The following is a 26,960-nucleotide window of genomic DNA, read 5'->3' on the forward strand; positions in this document are numbered from 1 at the left end:
AGATCCCATTCACGAAGCATCTACTAAAGCAGTGAAAGCAGAACATTCCAAAGAACTTATTGTATTTCAAAGGGCTGAAAAGAGGAGGCAACAGCAAATGCTTAGGGAAGAAGTTGTTGCTGCTGATGCACTCCAAAGAGAAGTTGCAAGAAAACAACAAACTGCTGGACATTATACTCTTCGCAGCTCTCCGATCATAGCCACTACTTCTGAAACCAGTAATTTCCTTCGTGTCTTTATTCTCCTTTCTCAAATTTTTGATACTGAGACTTGACATTACTTTGTATTTCTTCTTTTGTAGCAATAGTTACTCTGCCCTCTCCTTCAATAAGGACTCCTTTAGTTTCATCTGAAGTTGAAAAACCTCAAAACATGGAGCCAATTCAAACAATACTCCCACTTCCTGGTCCTACATTTTCCATACCTTTCTTGAGGCCAAGCATTTCTACATCCCTATCTTTTGGCTTAACTTCATACTTTCCTTTTCTATCCTTTAACTCTATCCAATTTATTCTTCCTTCAAGCCTTGCTGCTCCTTCCCCTCCTGAGGAAATTCCAGCTATTACTTTATATCCAGTGATAGCTGATTACCATAGAGACGGTACTGGTAACTCTCCAATTCCTTGTCCATTATCTCTGCCTAGCTCCAGTCCCTCTCCTCTTGACCTACTGGTAGCCAAAACTATGGAGACTGCTAGGGATACTTCACATTCTTCTCTTATTCCTATGTAGCCATTTCTTCCTCCTACCAGAGTTCTTTTTGCACCCTCCATGTCAACAGATGAGGTGAACATCTTCGAGGCTAGGTTAGTTAGTCTTTTTGACATGCCTTTCACCACTCCACCAGCTAATAATGAAATTGAGCCATTAGTCCTAGCTGATTCTCTTTTAGAAATTTTTGAGAGCTCTTCCTCCACTAGTAGGACTTCCTTGCCTACATTAGACTTGGATAGCTGTTTGGAGTTACTGACATCCTTCTCGAGGATCCCCTTCGAAGCCTTAAAAAGGCCTATAATCAAGAATGGCTTCCTCCAGTGCTGCAAGGTTGTTGAGCAATCCAACATGACTATTTCAAGTCATTTATCTCAGGCGGCAGCCACCATTGATTTTTACATCAACATTTGCCATGCTGCTAAAGCTGCAGAAGAGAAATTGCTGAGAGACCAGAGTTTTGTTTCCCAAATACATGCTGAAATGTCAGAATTGAAAGAACAACATTCCTCTGTCTCCCAATTTCGAGCTCAACTACTGGAGAAGAAAGCTCAGCTTTAGGAAGAGTTATCAACAGTTAACTAGGCTTTAGATCGAACAGCCACTAAGCTGCAGAACACTAACCAAGGACTGGCTGATCGAAAACAAGAGATGGCTATAGCCATTCAGTTGTTCCCATCTCTTAAGAGTAGAGAGTCAATTGTAAAGGAATAGCTGAAACACTGTACTGACTTTTGGGCCAATTTATGGCTACATGTATTCAACTCATTATGAAATAAAATCCTTATTTTATTATTTGAGTGTTTTCATGCTCTTTTATTTAGCACTTATTATATTCCTTGTGTTTCCCATATGGTTGGATAAAAAGACTTCAAATATCTGCCCTTAATCTTCTTGGGGTGTACATATCCATTCAAAATTTTCAAATGATATGCTCCCGAAGGCAAGACTCTATGAATTTGATATGGTCCTTCCCAGTTAGGTGACCATTTGCCAAGCTTGTGGCTTTTAATCCCTATTGGGAGTATTGTCTTCCATACCAAATCACCTTCATCAAAACTAATATGCTTGACCTTTTTATTATAGTTCTTGGCTGCTTGCTTCTTTTGGAAAAGAATGTTATTTAATGCTAGAATTCTAACTTCATCCACACTTTCTAATTCCAAGCACATACTCTGATGGTACTGCTCAAGAATTAACTGATCCTGGGATCTCACCCTCAAGGACTTAATATTAATTTCCACAGGTAGTACTACATCATGCCCATATACTAAAGTATAAGGAGTGATTCTTGTACTTAATCTTGGAGAAGTCCTATTGTAGACACCCCATTTTTGACCGTCTTCAAGACTCGGACGTCACCGCTTGGAACACTTGGTGATTATCCATATTTGTGTTCGTTTGGAGTTCTCGGAGGTCTCGGCTCGCGCGCCTTGCCTCAGGATCTCCGAACTCGACCGTTTAGTGTCTGGTTTCACACCAAACACTTGTGTTTTGCCTTGGAGGGGCAGGGAATGCCTTGTGAGGCATCCCCACTCACCACCGGCAGTGGCTAGAGGCCACCGGCTGGTTTTTGCTGCCACCGGCAATGTATATTGCCGGCCGGCACTATTTGTTGCCGGTCAGCACTATTTTCTGCCGGTCGGCACTCTTTTTTGCCAAAATGGCATTTTTGGCCGGCCGATTACTGTGCATCTGCTTTTGCAAATATTTTAAGACAGCTGTCTTGCTTTTTGCTCCCCTCCATACACGTGTATGGAGGGATCTCCCTCTTATGAAGCTTGTCTTGTAAGCTTTACAAGACAAGAAGTTCTATAAAGAGAGGGGCTCTCTCTTGTTGCAGAGGGTAGAGACTTGAGATATTTTGAGAGCTTAGATAGCCATTGTTAAGCTCTGGTTTTAGGGTTTGAGTTGCATACACATCCTATCTCTCTTTCCCTCTCTTTTGTGCTCTAGGCGTTTTATGTCTTACTATTGCACATAAACACCTAGTGTTTCACCTTTGTCTAGCTATTGAGGTTCTAAGGGACTGATTTTAGTATTTTGGTGTTGGATTCAAGCCAAAGAAGGCCATTGGAGCATCATTGTTGAAGAAGGCTTCAAGGGTAAGAATCTCACCCCTTTATTCCCCATTTTTGCACCTTATTTCTACCTGTCTTAAATTCGTTTTTGAGCTTGGTGTATAATACAAAAAAGTTTTTTTTTTTAGTCCTCTTGATTGTTTGTTAAGAGTGTTTTGTGGTTTGGGCAAGTTTGAACACCCTTAGGCCTTGAAAGGCCTCATTTTGTGCCCTTTTGTGCTAGTTTCGGGACTTTGGTGTTTGGGCCTCTTCACCACTGAAATCTTGAGGGATTTCAGTGGTGGAGATGGTGCCTTGAAGTCCCAAGAAGGAGAGGGCCATATCCTCTCCTTGTTGTCCTTGAAAAGGACATGTTTTGGCCTCTAAAGGGAGCCTATGTTTGAGTGTGTATTTGAGCATGTATAGACTGTTTTCCATGCTTATATTTCCATAATATAACATGATTTTAAATTGGTTTTGGTGCTCCATGCATGCTTAGCATAGTTGCCATGTAATGCCTTGTGATTCCTTAACATGTCTTAGGTTGTATGCCTTTGTTTCTAGCATGTTTTAGGCTTACATTTGTGAAGATTTTGTGCTTATCTTGACATGTTTTAGGTCTGTCCATAAGTGTTTGGGTTGATTTTGGCATGCATCATATAGCCTCTTTGCATTCCGGCTTGTTGGCCTTAAGTGTGTGAGTGTGTAGCATGCCATTCTTGCATTGATTTGGTGATTTGGGACCATTCACCATGTCATTTCAGACCTTATAGTATGCATGCATGCTTGCTTTAGTTGTCCCTTTAATGCCTTGTAAGGTTGTCATCTCATGCTCCATGTTTCGGTGATTATGCATGCCTTTGTTTTTTAGTCATTTGGATGCCATCTAAGTGATCCTTAGACCTTGTATTAATGTCCTAAAACTCTGTTTTTGGTCAAGGAGTTCATGCCATGTTTGGTCTTGCTAAGTGTAGTTCAATACTCCATTGGTTTGCTTTGAGCATTTAGGCCATTTGTTGTATGCTTGGCTTGATTTATTGCTTGGTTTGGCACCATGTTTTAGCATGATTTTAGAGCTCATGTTGCATGCTAGTTAGTCCATGATATCCCCTTTCAAGTGTGCTTGAGGGTTGTCTAATTTGTGCCTAAGTGTTGGCCCTTAATCATATGTATGTGTGCATGTGTTTTGGCCCCTTGTTTTGGTCATTTTAGCCACTGTTTTGGGCCTATTTAGAGTTGCCCAAATCATGTTTAAGACCACCTTTTCATTGGTTGGCATTGCCTCATGTTTGCTTGTATGCTTGCATAAATGTCTTACCATGCCATGTTGCACCCTTAGCTTGTATGCCTAGGTTGCATTGCATCTTGCATGCATGCCTTGTTCCTTGACTTGGTGATAGGAATTGGGCCTTAATTTGTTTGATTGGTTTGCATTTCATTTGACATGAAGATTGCACACTTGATTCTTTGGGCCATCATGCATGGAAATGCGTGATTGGTGGTCCGAGGATCGAGACACATGCCCCTTTGAGTCATTACCATGATAGGGGACATGATTGTTGCATACATGCCTTGAATTGTGCTGCCATGCTTTGCCTTGCCCTCTGTTGCTATCATTTGCAGATTCTGCAGGAACACTCTGCCGACCGGCAGTGTAAAGTGCCGACCTGCAATCATTTCTCTGCCGATAGCTTCGTTTTGTGCCGGTGGCCATACCACACTGCCGGTGGAAATTCCATGCATCCGGTGATGTCTCCCAGCATCCAAGGAAGCAATCCTGAGGTTTTGGCAGCCTCCAGAGGAGTGAAGGAAAGAAAACAGAGGCAGCCTATGCATGGCGGCGCATTTCCCGAGGCGGTTTATCTGTTTTCTTAGCTTAAATTAATTTGTTAATTAATTAGGCAATTTGTAATATTAATTAGCTTGCGTAGTTAATTAATTTGTAATATTTATTTGGTCCCTCCGAGTGAGGGCAAATCTGTAATAAGTGTGTGCGAGTGGAGTGTATGTCTTCCAATCCCCACTTCTTTCTTCCCTTTTATTTACCTGCTTATGATGGTAGATTAGGGCATCTTTAAAATTAGCATACCTTATACTATGCATGCGTGCATCCATACATTTGTATTACATACATTAGGCTCGGTACATCACGCTAACTGCACCTGTATTTCAATTCACAAATTGAATATGTGGTAGTTGATCGTATTTCACATGCCATGTTTAGGGTTAGCCGAGCCTGCCTAGATTGCATTTTTGCATGTGATGCATTAGCCATTTTTAACATGAACTAGGACATGCATGTTTGCTAACTAGTTTACTGTTTTGGCACGGAGTACGATGTAAGTATTTATGCTTTAGCATCCCGCATGCGTGTGAGTGTTGCCATGACAGTATGCTTGCCATGCGGCTAAATGCTTATGTGATAAAATTGTTTGAATGCCTGTGGGTGGAGGTTGGATTGTTTGAGTTGGAAAAACTCGTTGAAATCCGTATTTTAGCCTACTTGCGAGTAGCAAATTCCAAAGCGCTTTTCAAAACCGAACGGATATGCAATGCTTATTTCCAAATTAGGCAATCTAGTCTATACTTGTTTGCTGCGCGCATAACATAGTAATTCTAGGCTAATAAATGGAATAAGAACACGTAATGTTTTCAAAATCGGATATCATGGTTAGTAGAGGCCGGTCTTCGGACCGGGCGAAAGGGGGTGCTCATAGCTGACCTTCCCCGATCGTACCCAAGCTCCCGAGCCGAGACAACTCCGGTGATGACGGACATGTGGCCTTCGGCACCGAGTCAGGGTTTCCTAAATTTTCCCATTTTAAAAATATTTAGGTGGCGACTCTGTATCTGGCAAAGCAGTCCATGTTTGGCACTACTTTTTCAAAAATCTGTTTCTCAAAACGATTTGCCAGATTTGGACTCTTTGGTTCAGATTAAGAACCGCGACAACAAAATCGCGAGTCCGAACTGTAGTAGCATAAGGGCCCCCCTCCACGCGGGCGCGTCTACACCTATAAGCTCATAATACATCCAACAGTAAGTTATGTCAATCCCTGGGATTGTCTTCCACGACTTTCTGTATTCCTTTCTTCAAAGATTTGTTGGATGTCTCCGCCTGACCATTGGCTTGTGCATAATAGGGGGTAGAATTAACAAAGCTAATTCCAAACTCTGCCACAAAAGACTTTACCATTTTCCCATCAAATACAGTCCCATTATCAACAGTTATAGTCTGTGGGATGCCAAATCTATGGATCAGATCTTTAATGAATCCAATAACTTCGGTCTGGTCTACAGCCTTTTATGGCTTAGCTTCGACCCACTTAGTGAAGTAATATGTGGCCACTAAGATGAAACAATGATGCTTCGAAGGGGGTGGATGTATTTTTCCTATCATATCCATAGTCCATCCTATAAACGGCTAAGGCTTCACCACCACATGCAGATCAGTTATACGTACATGTCTTATTGTGCCATGCTTCTGGCATGCCTGCCAACCTCTAGCATATTCTATGCAATCCTTAAGGATGGTTGGCCAATAGTAAGAATGTCTTCGAAGTAGCCATCTCATCTTCACACTAGGCTGATGAGCACCACAGATGCCTTCATGAACCTCAGACATGGCTGTCAACGCTTCCTTTGGACCTAAACATTCCAATAATAACCCATCTGCCCCTCTTTTGTAAAGAGCATTACCATACATTATGTATTGCATAGATTACAATTTGATTTTTCTGCTGGCTTTCGAAAATGGGCCACCTAGATACTGCATTATTGGATGCCTCAAATCTTGTTCTTGTAAGTCATTATGATTGACTTCTAAGACCATATTCGTTTTATTCAAAGGTGGTATTGCCTTTTAATATGTTGTTTGGCTTATGTTCCTTTAAGTGTTATCCCTTCTCTTGAAATTCGAATCTTTCTAAGCCACATCATTAGCTTTATTATTCAAGAATCTTGGGACATAAGTTACATTTGCTATCTGAAATTAAGAAAGCAAATGTAATGTAACAACATAGTATGGTAACATGCTTACACTTTGACATTTGAAAATTCATTTCACCTAGTTAACCACCAACTGAGAATCTCTAACTATATCAACTGCACGAGCTTGCAATCCAATAAGTAGTTCCAGTCCCATTATTAAAGCTTCATATTCAGCTTGATTATTGGAACAACTAATTTCATCCACTCTGAAACCATGTATGGTTTCTACCCGTTGTGGTGACTTAATCACCACACCAATTCCAGTTAGACCATTGGCCTTTGATCCATCGAACCACATTTGCCATGGTTCAACACTAACCATACCAAGTTCCATTATCTCTTGACTTTCTGTTTGACATGGATAATCTGTCAAGAAATTAGCCAAAACTTGTCCTTTTACTGCTTTTTGCAGAACACATTCTAGATGAAATTCTGATAAAGTTAATATCCATTTGTCAATTCTTCCTCTCAACATAGGTGTAGATAACATATATTTAACCAAATCTGTGTGTGCAATTACCAAGACAATTGTAGGCAAAAAATAGTATCTTAGTTTCATTGCAGCAAAATACAATGCAAGGCACAGCTTTTCTACAGCTGAATATTTACATTCACAATAATTTAGAAACTTACTAAGGTAATAAACTGCTTGCTCTTTGCCTTCTTCATTGTCTTGGGTTAAGAAAACTCCTAGTGAATCTTCTGCTACAGCTATATACAACTTCAAGGGCTTATCACCCTTTGGTGGCATCAGCACTGAAGGGTTGGCCAAGTATGCTTTGACTCCTTTGAAAGCAGTTTGATGCTCTGTTGTCCACACAAATTCCTCTTTATCTTTCAACCTTAATAAGGAAGAAAATACTTTAGTTTTCCCTGCAGTATTAGAAATAAATCTTTGAAGAAAATTAACCTGCCCAAGGAATTTTGTACTTCTTTCTTGCTTGATGGAGGTCTGGCTTCAATGATAGCTTTAGCTTTGTTCTGATCAATCTGTATTCCATTCTTGCGTACTAAATAGCCCAAGAAGTTTCCAGCTGATATGCCAAAAGCACATTTGAGAGGATTAAGTTTCCACTTGAACTTTCTCATTCTTTCAAAAGCTGCTTCTAAGTGAAACAAATGTTCCTCCATGGATTGGGACTTTACTGCAATGTTATCAATGTAATACTCTAAATATCCTCCAATGTGATCATGAAAGATAGTGTTCATAGCCCTTTGATATATAGCCCCAGCATCTTCAGGCCAAATGGCATTTTAATCCATTCGAATGTGCCAATGTTCCCAGGACATCTGAATACTGTCTTGTGGATATCCTCTTCTGCAATGCTAATTTGGTTATAACCAGAGTGCCCATCCATCATTGATAAAATTTTGTGCCCTGCTGAACTATCCACCAATAGATCTACTATGGGCATAGGGTACTCCTCTTTTGGAGTTGCCAAATTCAGGTTTCTGAAATCGATACATACCCTCATTTTACCATTCTTCTTAACTACAGGCACAATATTGGATAGCCATTCAATATACCTGGCTGTCTTGATAAAGTCTGCCTTAAGGAGCCTAAGAATTTCCTCCTTGACCTTCTGAATCACTTTAGGACTCATCCTTCTTGGTTTTTGTTTATATGGCTTAAAATTAGGCTTCATAGGAAGCCTATGTTCTACTAATGACCTATCCAATCCTAATAGTTCATTATAAAACCATGCAAAACAATCTCTATATCTCTTTAAGACCACCAACAACTGGTCCTTGTCAAGAGCACTTAACCAAGCACTAATGTAGGTGGGTTGCTGTGTAGAACCTTCCCTTAAGTTGATTTCTTCCAAGGGGTGTTGTATTTGAGAACTCACTGATGTTCCTTTTCTGATTTATTCCGTCTTCGAAGCAATCCTTTTCCTTTGTTCTGCTCTCAGTTTCTTTGATTCAACATCTTTACCCTCATCCTCATAGACAAAGTCTGTCCATAAGGCTTCTTCTTCCTGTATCTCCTGGACTTTTGTTTCAATGTCCAAAGCACAATATTTATCAAAGGCCAAAAACCTAACCTGCTGCTGCTCCTGCTTATAGCCAATTATCATGGTTTCTTTCTCTTGCTCTTGCACTTTCTGGACTATTGATTTTACGTCCAATACTGAGAACTTAACTAAAGCCAAAGATCTAGCCTCTTGGGTTCTATCTTTTTGCCTATAACCAGGCATCATTGTCATCCTTGTCGACAAACTCTTCATCAGCACTTTCTTAGACTAAATGCTTCAGGTGTGCTAATTCCTCATCAGCCGTCACTTCGGCTGATCCATCAGGTTTTCTCAGTACACTGAGTGGTGTCACTCCTTCAGTATACAATTTGGCCTCTGTAAAATCTGCACAGGTTGAGGGTCTGCATTGATCTCCTCTGTCTCTCTGTTGCACAAGGCCATCATGATCTTCTGATGTAAAGAGGAAGGCACACATTTGTTGGTGTGAATCCAATCCCTTCCAAGTAGAGCATTATACTTAGCATTGCTGTCCATAACGAAGAATGCCGTCATGCTGTCCTTGGTTCCCACACTCAAGTTGATGGGCAAAATGCCTTGAGCCATCTGTTTGTCTACAGCGTAACCAGCAGTGGTTGTGCTAGTTGGGATTAATCTAGGGTTCCTCTTTCCTAGTTTCTTCAAAGAAGATTTCGAAAGCAGATTTACTGCTGCCCCATTATCCACCAATACCCGATTCATCTGTACCCCATCGAAGAAGGCCTTGATATACAAGGGTTTGACATGCTGTGACATGGATATCGTGGAATACTCAAAAGGGTATGAGGGGATAATACTCATCTCTTCCTCACTCTCATCTCTAGTTTCCATTGGTGTAGCCACTTCGGATTCGTCTTGCACCATACTCACTTGTGAGTCTTCACTAGAAACTGGAATTGGGTCAATCTCCTGATCTTGGTTTTCATCTTCAGCTTGAAACTCCTGTGGTAGTATATGCACCATATTTACTGACACAGGAGGAAACGAGCCAAATTGGACGACTGGTTGTACCTGCTTCTTTTTGTGGCTAACTTGTTCGATTACTTCAGAAACATCTTACATGCTACATTCTGGCACTTCAGTACTAGTAACTTTCTTCAAATAGTCTGTTTCTGCTGGTTTTTCGACAAAAAATGTCTGTTCAACCATGAAGGCTTCAAACATTTCCTCCTCAACCATCTCCTTTCTTTGGCCTAGGCCAACTTCTCCCTCCGTCTCACTATCAATTTCCATCAAAGCGCTTTCCAATCCTGCTAAATTGGATCTTTCTTTGGCTTTTAGTTCGGAGTGGACTTTGGCCAACTACTCTCTGCTGCTACTCATTTTGTCTTGAGGAGTCGAGTTTGGACTATGATCTGACTTTGGAGTTTTCTTCTCCTCTGTCTGGCCCTTTGACTGGACCAATGAAGAGTTTTCTTGACTTTCTTTCAGATCCTTCTGGTACTGAGTGTACCTTCGCTGGATCTTCCTCCTTTGGGATCTAGAAATCACTGGGACCATATTTGGTTCTTTTGTTTTTGGATGCTTTAATAACACTCAATTATTTGGAGCCACCAAAGGAGGTTTAACCATCCTACCTTGGTATCCAACAACATTTCTTTGGGTAGACATTTCCCTAGGTTTGTTCTGCATGACAATCCAATCTGGAACTCCAGGTACCCATGAACCCACTAGCCCAGTTGTCGAACTATCTCTTTCTTCCTTCGAAGCCAGTTTCGAAGCTGGCTGTGAAGGCCACTCCTTGGCCCTAACCCCTGTTTTGGGCCTAATTCGGGTCTTCCATGAAGGTGGCCACTTTCCTTTTTGTGTGAGGCTGGTCTAGGAGGCCAATCTCTGGCTTTGATCCCATGACTTGAGCCCACTTCAAGTCTCCTCTCAGGATGATTGCCTCCATTCTGTAATAGTTGGGTGGTCTGAATTCATGTGAGGTCTCTTGTCCTTGGAGTGCACTCTAGTGGCTGTTGGCTCAGCCATGAATGGTTGCTGCCTAGTACCAGTTGGATATGGCCTCTTGTTATAGGCACTGATTGGTTTAGGACGCCTCTGCACATCCTTGTAATATTGCTTCCCATTAATCGGAAGCCCTTTCAACCACTTGTAGCTCAACTTGTACCTGGGACACATTCTTTGTAGGACAGGTGCCTCTAAAGAATCATCATCCAGTGTCTCTTCATCAGAATCTTCCCTTTGGTTTGCAAAGCCTTGTCCAACAGCTAGTAAACTTCTAGCATCTTTCTTGATAGTAGTCTGGCTGGCAACATGCATTTGCACATTGACCTCGTCCAATTCCTTCAAGAATAAGTTCTGGAAGTCTGACACAATAACATTAGTTGCAACTTCTGTAATTTCTGGTAATGGATTAGTGTTAATCTCCATAGTTTTTTCTGTTTTAGTTGGGAATTTTAAACTCCCCTTTCGAATTTGCTCTTGGATCCTGTCTCGAAAAACAATATAGTTTTTAGTTGAGTGAGACCAAGAATTATGCCATTTACAATACACTTTTCCTTTAAGTTCCTCTGGAGATGGAATTTTGACTCCTTTTGGTAACTTCAGGAAGTTTGCCGCAAGCAAATGATCAAAAATGTCATCTGCCTTTGTTAAATAGTATTTCCTATGAAGTCTTTCTTTTTAAACTGCTGGTCTATTGTTGTGTCTTTATGAATTAATGCTTCATGGATCACAGGTTCTTTCCCTACAATCTCTGCTGCATCAATCTCATAATTAGGGTCTCTATAATACATCTTTTATGATGCATTACTTCGATCTTGTTTTTCTTCTAGTAATGCTTCATACCTAGACACCTTATAGGTCAGTTCCACTAAGTCTCTAAACTCAGTTGAATCAAACTTCTTTTGAAGCCTAAACTCTAAACCATTTTGAGCCAATCCCACGAACTCAAGCTCTAGTAGGATGATCCTACGTTTGTTTCATGCTCTTTTGAATCTGGCAATAAATTGAGCAGCCTTCTCATCAGGCCTTTGACTCAATCTTGCCAAGTCTGCCATGGAAACTTCTGGCTCCGTTTGGAAGAATTAGGCATGAAATGCCTCCTCCATTTGTTGCCAAGTTTGGATGGAGCCAGGTGTAAGGTTAATATACTATACAAAAGTTACCCCAGTTAGAGAATTTGGGAACAATCTTAACTTCATGTAGTCATTATTGGTAAATTCACCACATTGAGCAGCAAACCTAGCAATATGCTCTACCGTTGACTGGTTTCCATTTCCATAAAAAAGAGCAAAGTCTGGTATCCTAAACCCTCTTGGATATTCATGTACCCCTGGTTTCCTGTACACAGGAGTTTAAACCCCTCGAGCCATCGGTCCACACATCTCTCTAACAATATCAGCAATTTGGTCCCTAGGAACCATATTTTGTGCGTGTTGAACCACTACTGGAGGAACAAACACAAGATTTAGTGGACAACCTTGTGTCTGAGATCCTCTTGGTCCATAGGGCGGTATATTTGGGACTGGTTGTCCCTGTGGTGCTGGCTGCTGTTGAGGGTATGGGTAACCCCTCTGAGCCTGTCCTACGGAAGGACCTGTGAAAGGTGCTGGAACAGGTGTTGTGTCTCTTCCAGTTGTAGGAAACCCTTCCAACCCTCCAGGTACAAATTCGAACAAATGATTAGTGAACCCCTCGTGCCAGGTATGGCTTCGAACATGGGATTTGGAAACATCCTTATGCCATTTTCTTGTGTTGGGCCAGATCCACCAATTTGCATGGCTTCACTATTAAGTAATGATGCATTTTGATTTGTCACAGGCCTCGAAAGAGGCTCATACCAAGACTGAGGTGATGGTCTTTCATAGTTTTGATTACTAGTTTGACCATTAGAATGTCTATTATTTTGCATAGGCTGTTTATCTCTAGCCAATCTTTGCTGAGGGACATTTAAAATTCCTCCATTTTCCTTGCGTTAGTTGGTTGATGAGTATTCATTCGATCAATAAAGGATGTTGCCCATCTTTCCATGTGTTCATTAACTACTGTCCCATGGCATCTACGAGGCCTCTCCATGGATTCATTGACTGAGTAGATGGAACAGTGGATGGTCTAATTCCTTGGCCTCGTCCAATACTTTGAACATGTGGTACTTGCTCCGAAGTGCTGGTCTGTTCGACCATAGGTTCTGATAAAACAGGTACTTCCACAGGATGTGTTATCACATTATCCTCTGGATTAGGTATTTCTACTTCTCCTTCCACGCCTTCTTCCAAGCGTTCATTTTCTCCCTATCTCCTATATCTAGCCATTTCAATTAGTCCTACTAGGCGTGCCAAAAATATATATTGGCTTTTTGGCTTTCGAAGGTTATTATTGTAATTTTGAGCGTGCCAACAAGGATCAATCAGTCCTTACAGAATATTAATTGCCAACCAATTATCAGACGATTGTGTTTTAATTCTTTCAGCCTCAATAAAGAGGACTTTTACTGGCGACTTTGTTTAGGAGAATTAAGCAAACAACAATTAAATGAAGAACAACTGTAGCATTTCATTAAGTAAAATTGAAGACTTACAAAGATCCAAATCAGCCTCGTAGAGGTTTACAGCAATAAACTACTTGAAACTACTCCTATGAACGAAGTGCAGTGCAGGAATTTGTAGTACAGAAATGTAAAGAACAAGAAATGTAAAAACTGGAAAGAAAATAAAGTAGATAAAACTGATTTTTTGGATCTGAGTTTGGGGCTTTTTCTAGGGCCTTCTCTGCTATTTATACTTCTCAATGACAACCGTCAAAATGAACTTCTAACTGTCGAACCACCCCTCCATGATCGCTGATGTTTTTCCTTACAGTTAGCTCCACTATGCCATATCTGCAGTTAGGCTTCTCTCCTGATTTTGAATTTAAATATATGTATAACCGTTAAAACCACGTCATCTTGCATCTCTTTGTTAATCCAGTGCTATGCAAATCTATAATAACCAATACTATTTGTCACATGTGTGATTATGATTGAAGATTTAAATTATCTTCCCGTATTACCCGCATCCTGCCACGTGTTGAACTGTGATTAGTCTATACAAAATATGTAGCCAACAAAGTTCTTAAAAACTTACATAATTTTGTAGTAGAATGATCAACTAAGAACCGAATCAGATAGATTGAAAAGAAAAAAAAAAGTTATATAGAGAAAGACTATGGTATAAAGGTGTGTATCATAAACACCTTATAACTAAAAAAAAAAAAAAAAAAGGCTTAATTCCATATTTTCTGAATCATAACTAAAATATTTTTAAAAAAAATCATAACCAAACATCACATGAGACATAACCAAAAATCTTATGAGTCATAATTAAATATTTTTATAATTAAAAAATAAAATTGTTCATAACTAAAAAAGAGAGGTATATGATATACCCTTTTCAAAAGGTATGTATAGTAAAATTTTTCAGAACGCCTTAGACGAATTTGAAAAGATAAAATAGTTAAATGACAAAAAAAAAATTAAATGCTAGAGATTTGTAATTTAAGAGTAATGTTAGGAACTCTAAATATCTTACTAAATATTCTATTAAATGTCTCACATAAATATATAATAAATTAAAAATTGACACATTATATCACATTATTATAGCTAAAATTAGAAGATATATATATATATATATATATTTAGGGTCTTAAATATTTTTCAAAAAGCGAAGCTTTTTGGGGAGAGCAAAATCTTTTAGATTCCTGAAAATCATCACCTTCACAGGGGATTATGGTCTGGTTTGATTTGTCACCTCTAGGTTGCAAATGAATTAAACGGTTTATAAATAAGTTTGCCCGTTAGGGCTCGACTCGGCTCGATTTATTTAGTAAATGAGCGGAGAGTTCACATAGACTCGTCTCATTTATTTTTATTTAAATTATATAATAAATATATTATTTATATATTAAATAATATAAATAATATTTTTTATTTAAATAATATTAAATAAAAAAAATTATCGAAGCCAAGCTAAGCCCAGCTCGAGTTCTATTAATATTAACGAGCCGAGCTCAGGTTCAGTTTCTATTGAGTCGAGCTCGAGCTCGAGCTCGATAAGTAAACGAGCCGAGCTCGAGCTCAGCAAAACTCGACTCGGTTCATTTGCAGCCCTAGTCACTTCAGAGACCATATTTTTTTTTTTGGGTACATCAGAAATAACTTCAGAGACCATATTTGAGAAAAAATTTCAAAACTTTATTTGGTTGAAAATTTTTGAAAAAAAAAATTCTAAAATCACATTTCTCTCTATTATATATCAGTCAATCACTTTTTTTTTTTTATCTGCTCTCTTATTCTCTCACATCTTACACATTAATTAATCACTTTTTCTCTCACGCTCATCTATTCTACTATAAAAAAAAAAAATTAAAAAAAAAAAATAATCTCAAACTCCAAAACTATTTTTAAAACATATAACTAAACAAATTTTTAAATTTTGTAAACTCTTTCCAAAAAATTATTTTTCAAAATTGTTTTTATAAGTACAAACCAAACATGGCCTATGAAAGCAATATTCTGCTAAGAACACAAAACTGAAAACACACGAGTAGACAATATTTTACATAATTAGTAAATTGAACTTATCTAAACATTTAAAAAAAAAAAAAAAAAAAAAAAAAAAACTCAATTAATACACATTAACGTGCTTGAGAGATGAAAGATCGGACACTTAATCTTTAGCATTGTGCACAAAATGGTCACCTTGAAACTTGAACTCATAATCTTAAAGTTATTAGGCCAAAATTTTACCATTAAACATTTATTTTGTATTCGGTTTTATAATTGATTTTTTATGGTCCTCAACTTATTCTTACTCTCTTCTGGGAAGAGGCAGGACAACTTATAAATCAATCAAACAGAGAGAGAAATTAGGAAAACTTACGAATAAATTTGAAAATTGAATAAAAACTTAGTAATATTACAAATCCATCCTTATTAACCCATAAATTATTTAAAAATTAATCTCTATCGCACCTTACATAAACCCTACATGAATTCTATACTACATAAATTAATCTCTACCACACAACCGCTAGGTGGACAAGTCTGGGTTGCCAGACTTTTCCAAAATTTAATGAGACAGTTAAGGAGTTTGACAGTTATGTAGTCAATGGGTCAGGAGCCTTTCATGGGCTTTACCACGGGCTCCCAATCGATGATTCAAACCATTCAACTTTTAGAACCCTTCAAACATATCATGCAAAAATTTTGTCAAGTTGATCAGACAAGTATAACCACATGATCAAATAAGCTTTGTCTTCAACAAATAGATTATAAATATGATTTTAAAAATAAATCGTCTATTTTTTTAAAGTCAAATCTAATCTGATCACATGGTTACCTTTGTCTAATCTCTATAAATTGAACAGTTTGGATCATTGAGTGGAGGCTCATAATAGGGCCCACAAAGCCCAAAAGCACCCTTCAATTGGGATACCCAACTGGAGGGAATCCTGACCCGTAGTTGATACTATTACAAGCATTGCTATGACAACCCTCCAGTTCTTAGAAAAGAAATTTTTTATAAAGACAACCCTATTTCCAAATGAAAACATCACTATCATAGGAGACACGGTATAAAACTTTCCTTAAAAACTGAAAAAGACACTAGATGAGTAACTCAATATTTGAAACTAATCTTATATGATCATGAAGGAAATTATCCAAAGCAAATTGCCTTAGTACTAGTCAAAAGTACTATAAACAATTAAAAGATACATATAGATTGAACAGAGAATTTGGAGAATGTGCATCCCAAATTACCACACCTCTCTACCAAACTCAGGTCTGTGGTGGACAAAAGGATCAGAGATATTTCCTTGCAAGGGCTCGAACTTTCGTATCAAAGCAAGATGATGTAATCCGAGATCCAGGTATATAAAGTGGATTAAGAAGAATCTGCAAATTCCAAATAGTTCGATCAATGAACATATCAGCAAAATCCGTCTCAGACTAACAAAATACGCACACACACAAACAAGAGAGAACAAAAGAAAAGAAGAAACTGAACAAAGCAGCTTATTTGTCTCAACAACCAGAAAGTAATCACGAGTGATGAAGGAAGAAAGGTAGATTAGCATTTGCAGGACCTGCAGGACTGCACTGTATGTAAAAATCAGAAAGCTGCTCATGAAGGGTTTCTAATAAACAAACACCAATGGGATCAAGTATATGAGTTTCCATGTCCATCACAAGGCTATTGGATTGTCAATCAAAACGACGAGGCATGTTGCTACATAACCAAATCAATTCGATCAGGCACTCGTCGTCGGCTCAAAATAAGTTGATCTCTATTTTCTCCATGCAAGCAAGGAGATGACGAGGATGTTCAAGCACATCTTTGGAGGGCTTGAAAAACCTTGTACAGAGCCAACAGAGTTTACAAGGAATGCTAGCAGAAATATTTAATACAAATGTGTTCATGAATATCTAGAGCAGTGTCACTAGAAAACGATAATACCTAGTGATTTAAGTTTTAATATGCATGTTTATAATTTGATACACAAGTTTTAATTAATGTTTCGTGTTTGTCACTTTCCTTCAGAGAAAAAAAAAATATCAAATATGGTTAATGAACTACAATCAAGAAAGAGTAGAGTTTTGATAGGACAAAATGCAAAAAATGGATCATAATGCTTCTACAATAGACCATATTTTATTGAATATCTAATTGTTAAAAGAAAATTGCACATATAACTTCTAATAATGCGTCCCATACAATTCTACTCTGATTGTATCACATTTTATAGCATGTGGCTTGTTTCATTCTTGTTTGGAACGATATGTGTTTCAAGTAACAGAGATTTGGAGAGTACCATTTTGGTGACAGAGAGAAAATATATGGTTTTGATTTGGAAAAGAAGAATCAATGATGGTACTGGAGTAGTAGAGCAAGTCTTCACAAGATATTAGCTTCAGATTTCAGAATGTTTAAAAGACAACTACAGAGGTAAGTAGGGAAAGGAAACATAAATGCTCAAGATTGCTTTGCAAATGAATCTATTTTTAAGCATTCTTGAGCATTTTCCATTCCTTTTCCCATTTCTTATCAAATCTGGAGAGCCTTAACTTATTAGAGAATGGCCAACGCAAATTCCTGCCAACTCTCCTAAGAAAATTTGGAATTTTAACCTCTATAATCACAATATTACGATTAACTATTCGATTCATGATTCATGCACAGATTGATACGCATCTTGGGTGACTTTATTTTGGTATAGCATTGATGGTGAATCATACTTCATGATTAGATTCACGATTCAATTTACATTTTACAATTCATGCAATTCTTGAAAGTACTGGGTCTGATAGATTCTCACTTCTTTTTACCTATTTTTTTGGTAAAAATATCATAATACAACTTCTAAGAGTGTGTAATATGACAATAACCAATATCTATGCATAATTTTCTGTTGTTTTGGTGAATGTAGTGTTTAACAGGATACATTCAGATCTAGTCAAAACCAACATGTTTTTAACTTTTTCTTCAAACAAAATGTCAAAATACATCTTCAATGGAAGTTTAAGGCTAAACTAACTAGCACTCTAATATGACACGAGTCAGGTCAATCAGACACAATAGTTCCACAACTGTTTCTTTAATTTTTAGTTTTTTTTTTTTTTTTTTCACACTAAATATACACACTTTTAAAGTGTTTTAGATTTTAAAATAAGGGGTTCTTACGTACTTTTTTTCTTATTCTACTGTATCTAGGGTTTCTAGATTTATTTTTTGGATGCAAGAGATAATAAATTATAGTTTAAATAATTCTATGGTTGGTGGAATTTTGACTCACATCACTTCTCAACTAGATGGTGTAATCATGTCATTATATAAGAACCATTGCAAAACAAGTCTCAAAATTATTTATGTATTTATTTTTTCATAATATGATTGTGCAATATTATTATTATTATTTATAATTTGTGCCGAATCTTACAATTCTTGATTTGATTCAACCCATAATTCTCAAAATTAGGATTTCAATTCACATTACAATTCTTATTTTGATAACTATGATTCCAACTACTTCGGATAAACTCCAAAAAGTTCTTATTCAACATTCAAAGGAGAGTGAGATCCTTCTTTTAATCCCAAGACACCATCTCCTTTCGTACTCTACATTGATACACTTAAATCTTCACCTTCCTTTAGTCCCAAGACACCATCTCCTTTCATGTTAAATCTACACCATCAATGTTGTTTGTTGTGCATAACCAAACCATCTGAGCTACTCTCCCTCATTTTGTTCTGGTTACCACACCATGTTTATCATGGAAAACATGCTAGTTTTGATATTTTCTTCTATTAAAATTTGTTCACGCAGCAATTTAGTAGGCGATATTCACACTTCTACATGTTCCATAATTAGCCACACCTTCTGTACCACAAAAGCATAGCTAGCTTTAGAGGTTGTGTGATGCCACAAATTTTCCCAATAACCGAATTTCCATAATTTCAAATATTTTTTGCTACGTGGATTTCCTTAACTAAAGGTCATAGAATGGTTGTTCATCTAACTAGATACATCATTTCAGCAGAACCCACTGTTTTGGTAGACAGATCTCATAATCCATAGAGAGAGAAAAATTAAAACATGAAACAGTATATACTAGGCCAAATCAGCACACAACTTAGAATAAGTAAAAATGTATAACGATTTTTTTGTATGAAAAAGACTGCTCTAAAAAATTTAAACATACAAACTTACCTTTATATACAGCTCATGGACCTCTTGAAAGAAGCTCTTGATTCCATCATCATTACGAGAGTCATGAAGTAGCATAAGTCGTGTATGTATGACATGATTTGTTAAAGAAAACAAATAAATAAAGCTTGCACATAACTTTAAAAATAAGTTCTATATTTATTAATCAAATTACTAAAAAGCAAAACCACAGAGGCATTGCTTAATGCAATCATAAAAGCTCAGGCTACCTAACAGGAAAATATAGGCTTAGGGTTTGAGATCAGCTACTTTGCACAAATTATGCAAAGATAAGAAATGAAGACTTTGAAACCAGACACTTTGCGCAAATTATGAAAAGGGTGGACTCCCCCCTCCCCAAAACCCCCCACAACACCTTTCATTAACACGGACCAGTGACTGGGTAATTTCCTAAAAACAAAATGACAATAATATGCTAAACACAATGTTAAATTGAAAATAATTGATAGGAAAATGATAAGCAAACAAAAAATTACACATACAAAATGATGTGGTAGTGGCATCTTTCAAATTATAAACCCTGGTGGTCAAGGCATGGGGGCATGGGGCATGGGGTGTGCTCCCTCCATGCCTTTAGGTTCGAAACCTTCTAGATGTAAACAATTTCTCGGGACTAGTCCATACGGGGGCTTTGTCCCAACTTTAATTGGGCCCCTCACTAGTGAACGGTGAGATTGGTCCCCCGGATTAATCGGTCCATTTGGCCAAATACCGAGTTATCAAAAAAAAAATAAACTCTAATTGATATAAACATATAAAAATTAAATATCATATAAAGATTGAAGTTTACAAAATAGACTCAAGAATGTTATACTGACACAAACTGATTGTTGAAATAAGGAATCAATCAGAAAATATGTAGGATATGACCAGCAGTAACATATACTGACACCACCAAATCATTGAATCGGTCAACTGCTTTCAAGAACCTGGATATACAGGGAAATATAAAAGGCGGTAAGACAATGAAAGTAAGAATTATAACAGAAAAATCCACCACTGCAAAAGAAAACAGGGTAAACTACCAATAGGTCCTAATAGTTAGACTTAATTCCCTTTAAATCCAATTGAAAATTAGTCCTATTAAAATTGTTGCTAAAAGTAATTTTGTGTGACATTTTTTGCATATGTTGCTAAAAAATGACAATTCGTAACTTTATTTTGTCGCGATTTTTATAAATTGTTACTAAAACTTGCAATTCGTGACATTTTTCTGTGACGAATTTTTCAAATTATCGCTCAAAGCTGAAAATTAGCGACTTTTTTGGTAACGATTTTTTTAAACTGCCGCTAAAACTTATAATTAATGACTTTCTTGTGACAAAATTTTCAAACCATCACTGAAAATTAACAATTAGTAACGTTTTTTAATAGTGTTTAAAGAAAATTACCGTTAATTATCACAAGACCTATTGGACAATAAGTCCACCGATTAAGACCTATACGTAAGTTCTCCAAAAAAATATATATATACACATTTGAACACACTTTCTTTGCATTCATTCAAATTTAAACGAGAGAGAGAAACACACACACACACACACACACACAAAGATAATCAGTATGATGGAATCTCACATAGCACTTGTTGTCCATGCAAGGTCCTGGACAATATCCAGTGCTGCATGTAATATGAACTGGTGCTGGTGTGCAGCTTCTTCCTTCTAACACAATGTTCATGTGTTAAGAGTGTTATTAAACGAGAAACAGCTTTCTGGAAAGTTTATCTAGAGAGAGCGAAAGAAACACTAAAACTTGATGATATTGGAGATATTCTACAATCAACAAATAATTGACCACGAAATAATTATTATTATATATATATTTTTTTACAACTATTGGCATATGTGCATGCAAATGGTTTCAGAGTGAGATAGAAGAATCAAACATCACACTCCCCCTCTGCAATTCATAGGTTTACGAACTATTGTCATTCATAAGCATTTCTATCATGTATTAAGTTAGATGAAAATAAGCGTGACTACACGTTTTGACAAAATGTTTGGAGAAGACTGGGAAATTGGAGTAAATATTGGTTACAATAGTAACACCACATGGAGGTATCATCAACCAGTGAGAGTTCTCAAATTGCAGTAGTGGAGACTACATGGTTGGGTAAAGGGGAGACAAGCCTGGTCTACCTAATCCTATTTAAGATTTTTTATTGGCTAGTGATGCCATGTAGGATGGTGTCATCGGTACACTCAATATTTTTTTTGAAAATTTGAAATTTCAAGGGTTAATTAACCATATATGTGGAACTAGTAACTGCAAGATAATTAAAATGTTTCCACTGCAAGTCAGTACTAAGAAAAAAAAAGTAAACTTTGTATCTCATAAAGCCCCTCTAACCCCAAACAGTTCTAAATTTTCAAAACTTTATTCTTACCACAGTATATATATGTTTCATAAATTAGTATGACCATGTTCCAATAAGGGCATGCAGGTACCGGCAGAGAGCTAATATTGAGCAGCCTGAGTGTGAGACACTGCTCTCTAAAATATAAAGACACTCAAGCATAATCGCAAAGTTCTTCGGAAATGGATGTTTATGGGAAACCCCCCCAAGACTGGTTAGCCATCCACAAAGGTTTGTTTCTCCACAAGCAAGTTTCGACATTGGCAATCCAATGTGGCATATCCTTTGTCAAAGGTACAAATCGACTATCGGTGAGCATATTTAGAAGAGAGAAGCCAAAAAACATATATAGATAGGATGAAGCATGCATGCCATAAAAGGAAGTCAACAAAGGTAAATTCTCGATTATTTCAAACTAGAAAAGCATTGATCACTTATGTTGTGTTTGGTTAGGGGATTTGAAGAGAGATTTGGAAAGGAAAATGGAAAAGGTAGTTGAAATGTGAATAAAATATACTTACAATTCACCTAGTTTCACACACCTTTTCCCTTTCCCTTTCTCTTTCCAAATCTCTCCCCCAATCCCCCAACCAAACACAACGTTATTTATTGTAACACCATACAAGATGAATGAATGAAATGCCTAACAAAAAATTTCGCTTCAAGTTTTGTGTTTCCAACAAATTAAACTCCATAAATAATTAAACTCACAATCATATTGACTCATATAATGTAGAAATGATGAAGAAATCATACTTTGACTGCAGCACCAACTTCAGCTTCATATATAGGAATGTCATTCCTGCTAACAATCATAAAACAAGCTGTACTAGCCATATTAGTCTTCTTCAGGTATAGGCAAACTGATATTTTATACCTGCAACAGAAGAGGGGGAAAAAGGATAGAAAATCAATAAGCAGAAAACAAAGAGCAACGAGAGATCAACCAAGGCCCATGTTACTATCAACTAAATGCATAAATATTATCAAGACCATAGAACATTTTTATACTGTAACAGATGCCAAGAAAATGATGTAAACTAACATGCAAATTTTGAACTGAGATTACGGAATTCATTCATTTAATGACAGCATAAACGTGACATAATATGTACCTTTCGTTGGGTGCATATCTTCTATTCTACGGGACCCCATACAATTATTGATTTTAAATGTTTTTGGGTTGGGGTGTGGAGTCTAGAATCCACTAGGAATTCGTTATGAATATAGTTTTAATAATTGTATGGTATTAGAATTTCTTTAGTTTGCCTATAAATGGGGAACTTGAGGGAATTTTAAGAGTGAGATTGAGAGGGTTTATAGAGATGCAAGGGAGATGGAAAAATACTAAGACACCGGGTATGAGTAGGGAAGCAAGTTTGTTTTAGGGCTCAGTTACCCTTAAGTGAGGAAATAGGAACTGTTTCATAACTCGAGCATTGGTGTTGGGTTTTTAAGTGTTTTTGGTCTTATATTTGTACTCTCTACATATTGAATATATCTCACATATAGGCGTTGACAAGTTTGCGTCGAACCATGTAAATATGTACCTTTTGTTGGGTGCATGTCTTGTGTTCTACAGGATAAACTAATTGATTTTTACACGTATTTGGGTAAGGGTGTGGAGTTTGGAATCTACTGAGAATTCATTATGTATAGAATTTTAATAGATGTAGGATTTCTTTGGTTCACCTATAAATAGGGAACTTGAGGGAATTCTAAATGTGGGATTGAGGGGGTTTGTTGAGATTATGGGGAGACCAAAAAAAAATTCCATGGCACTGGGAATAATCAGGGAAGTGGGTTTGTGTTAGGGCTTTGTTACCTTTGAGCGAGGAAACAAGGATTGTTTTAGGATTCAGATATTGGTGTCAGGTTTTTAAGTGTTTTCATCTTATGTTTGTACTCTTTACATGGTATAGTGAATTTTGCTCTCTCACCTATGGATGCACACAAGTTTATGCCAAACCATGGAAATATATACCTTTTGTTAGGTGTGTGTATTGTGTTATGTGAGACCCATACAATTATTGATTTTTACATGTACTTGGGTTGGGGTGTGGAGTTAGGAATCCACCAGGAATTCATTGGGGCTGTTTGTTGCAGCTTCTATTAGCTGATTATAGCTTATTTTAATTTGGGAGTCTATACCAAACTGTTTGGTGCAGCTTCTGCTTATAACTTATTAGGCAAAAATAGCTTAAAAGATTATTTAGAAGTTGAGGAAGGGGTGCTTTTAACTTATAATTTCTAATTATCAGTTTTTAGCCTAAAAAAAAGCTATAACAAACAAGGCCATTATGTGTAGGTTTTAATAATTGTATGAGACTAAGATTTCTTTAATTTACCAATAAAAAGAGAACTTGAGGTAACTAGGAGCAAGATTGAGAGGGTTTGCAAAAATGCATGGGACGAAAAAATAACAAAGATCCAGTAATGAGTAGGGAAGAGGGTTTGCTTTAAAGCTTAGTTACCCTTTAACCAGAAAACATAGATTGTTTCAGGACTCAGTTATTGGAGTGGGGTTTTTGAAATTTTCTGCCTCATATTTGTGCTCTCTACATATTATAGTGAATTTATCTCTCTCACTCATGAACATAAGCAAGTTGTGCAAACCACATAAGTCTCTGTATTTTTCTCTTTGGTGTAGGCATGAGTGTGCTTGCATTCATGTTCATGGGATGTAATAATCTCAACAAGTAGTATCAAAGCCATGGTAGCCAATCTAAAGCCATGGGAAGATTCAAAGAACAAGAAACTTTTTTGATATTGTTCGAATGGATAAAAAAAAAAAATTGATTTGCATAGGAAAAAAAAAATTATGGAATTTAATTACATTGAAAAAATAAATAAAAAATTAAACATCCAATGAAGGGTCGGAGATTGAAAACAGTTTGCATGGAGGACTCAACTATAACGTGTAAACCAAGACAGTCGCTTGATGCAGGGGTTGTCAGCACTGTTTCTTGCAACCTGTGTGCAAATAGTGAAGGACTTGTTTACAATTTTGCCTTTTGTGTTCAATAGAGAAGAAAAAGGTCACATCGACTTAAATTTGCCAAGGTTGGGATCCAGTGTGACACAAGTACAAAATCAATGATTCAGAATTCTTTTACTATATTGATGTATATATAACAGAAGGATTAAAGAAGGAAGTGGTTCTTAGGATTTTCAAGCATTGCGCATTCATCGATGGGTTTCGAATTTTCATATTCCGAATGGACAACACTGTACAAATTCAATGGAGATCAAGATTGATCAAGGGCGATCAAGTTTGACCATAGGTGATCACTACGGTCAAATCAAGAGTGATCAAGAGCAATCTAGTACAATTGACAAAAGTCCAGTTATCAATGGATACACCTTTGGTTTTAGTAATAGGTGGAGTCAATAAATTGGTGTTTTCTTGATTGGACAGATGATTGGAAACTTATACAAACTTATGTGAAGTGTTGTAATAGGTGGAACTACTTCAAACATCATACAAGTAATATAGGTAAATGACAACGAAGGTCAAGTGTATGCGTGAACACGATGAGTAGGCTGTTGCGGATGCATATGAGTGTAGGGATACGCAAAAGGGATATTGGAGTACATGTGCGCAGGTGACTATTGTGCAAGATTATAGCAAGATTCAACAACAACAAATAGTTGTTGGATGTTCACAAGAAAACTTTAGAAGGTTCACAAAATGTGATGATGTGTATCTCTTTCATTCTAGATTTGGTTACTTGGAATGATGTCGCTGGTTGTGCACATGTAGAAGGAGAGGTGGAGCCACAACAATCGGCAAAGTCGTGAAATTCCCAAGGCATCTCGATGTGGAGGTGTGGATCATGTTGTTTGAGTGTGGCCAATTGGCAAGGAGGTCAACACTAGTTATCTTTGAGCGGTTTGCAAAATTCAAGCCAAAGTAGAGATTGTTAAGTGTGTGTTGTATTCTACAAACCCATACAATTATTGATTTTTACATATATTTGGGTTGAAGTGTGCAGTTCATAATCTACTAGTAATTCATTATGTGTAGGGTTTCAATAATTGTATGAGACAGACTTCTTTGATATGTCTATAAATAGGGAACTAGAGTAGGCACTATTTGGCATAAACTAAATAAGTAGACTTATTTAGATAAGTGCACTTATTAGTCACATCACTTCTTACTTTTCTGTATATCTTTTCGTTAAAAGTCAAAAAGTATACATATTTAAATCATCCCAAAGGTGTGAGATTGAGAGGATTTGTATAGATAGATGTAGGGGAGACGAAAAAATACCGAGGACACTGTGTGCAAGTAGGGAAGCAGATTTGTTTTAGGGCTTGGTTACCAGGGGAAACATGGATTGTTTCAAAATTCAGGTTTTGATATCAGATTTTTGGGTGTTTTTGGTCACATATTTGTATTTTTTTACCTATTATAGTAAATTTAAATGTCAAGAACATTAGCATATTTGTGCCGAACCACGTAAATATGTATTAAGTTTTTACCTAGTATATTTTGATGGGTCCATGAGGGTGCTTTTTCATTCATGTTGGGCTGTGTTTGGTTCATGATTTGGTGAGGGATTTTGAAAGGGAATTTCACACACTTTTTTCCCTTTCCCTTTTCAAATCCATAAACCAAACACAGTCACAGTGATATGTATTAATCTCAACACCTTTGCAGAATGAAGCACAAATTGCTATCACTGAACAATATTTACTTTTGCATAATGTGCAGAAAACCACAGAATAATAACAACAATAATACAAAGTTGCTTATAATCAGAAAATCTTCCTTACCTTTGCACTGAAATGGAATTACTATCACACCTTCCCTGAAAATGAAAAAACAAATATATAAACAAATCAAATCAAATTAGAAAGACTGCAAGAAATAGAATTTCAGGGTTGTTTATGGGAGTGAGGGAGTTGATCGGAGAAGGAAGAGAATAAATCGGAGAAGAGAGAGAGACTTGGGAGGAACCTGTAATGGCTGTGTCGCAGATCGTCTCGGTTTGGTCGGGTATGGGAGCCGGGAGAAGTCATTGTTTGGTCTTTTGCCTATTTTGGGGGAGTGGGTCCACTTCCCGAATTGAGATCCCCTCCAACAACCTCCTTGCAACGGTTCAGGTTAGG

General features: G+C 37.1%; 1 protein-coding gene across 3 annotated transcripts; it reads right to left on the reverse strand.

Moving 5' to 3' along the window:
* Positions 1 to 16,320: 16,320 nt before the first annotated feature.
* LOC114281562 (SNARE-like superfamily protein) lies at positions 16,321 to 26,929 on the reverse strand. Of its 3 annotated transcripts, none has more exons than XM_082866027.1 (8): positions 26,809 to 26,853; positions 26,625 to 26,659; positions 24,758 to 24,818; positions 22,602 to 22,722; positions 21,065 to 21,150; positions 20,351 to 20,415; positions 19,469 to 19,551; positions 16,321 to 16,655 (listed from the first exon to the last, which is right to left on the reverse strand). In XM_082866027.1, the coding sequence occupies exons 4-8, from the start codon at positions 22,680 to 22,682 to the stop codon at positions 16,563 to 16,565; spliced, it is 408 nt and encodes a 135-aa protein (XP_082722153.1). In that variant the 5' UTR covers positions 22,683 to 22,722; positions 24,758 to 24,818; positions 26,625 to 26,659; positions 26,809 to 26,853; the 3' UTR covers positions 16,321 to 16,562. The 3 variants fall into 3 exon arrangements, with proteins under 3 accessions (XP_082722153.1, XP_082722154.1, XP_082722152.1); XM_082866028.1 differs by having other exon boundaries at positions 21,065 to 21,147; positions 26,809 to 26,847; XM_082866026.1 differs by lacking the exon at positions 24,758 to 24,818 and having other exon boundaries at positions 26,809 to 26,929.
* Positions 26,930 to 26,960: the final 31 nt, after the last annotated feature.

The sequence above is a fragment of the Camellia sinensis genome, chromosome 4 (genome assembly GCF_055761805.1).
Source record: "Camellia sinensis isolate YWXY chromosome 4, ASM5576180v1, whole genome shotgun sequence".
NCBI lineage: Eukaryota > Viridiplantae > Streptophyta > Magnoliopsida > Ericales > Theaceae > Camellia > Camellia sinensis.

What these genes read in the sequence shown, in the direction of transcription:
- LOC114281562 (XM_082866026.1), bottom strand. Translation starts at nt 22,682, where the DNA reads ATGGCTAGTACAGCTTGTTTTATGATTGTTAGCAGGAATGACATTCCT. An exon ending in AAGTTGGTGCTGCAGTCAAA is followed by an intron (nt 21,151 to 22,601) that starts GTATGATTTCTT and finishes ACATTGTGTTAG; the next exon opens with AAGGAAGAAGCTGCACACCA. An exon ending in GCATGGACAACAAGTGCTAT is followed by an intron (nt 20,416 to 21,064) that starts GTGAGATTCCAT and finishes CTGTATATCCAG; the next exon opens with GTTCTTGAAAGCAGTTGACC.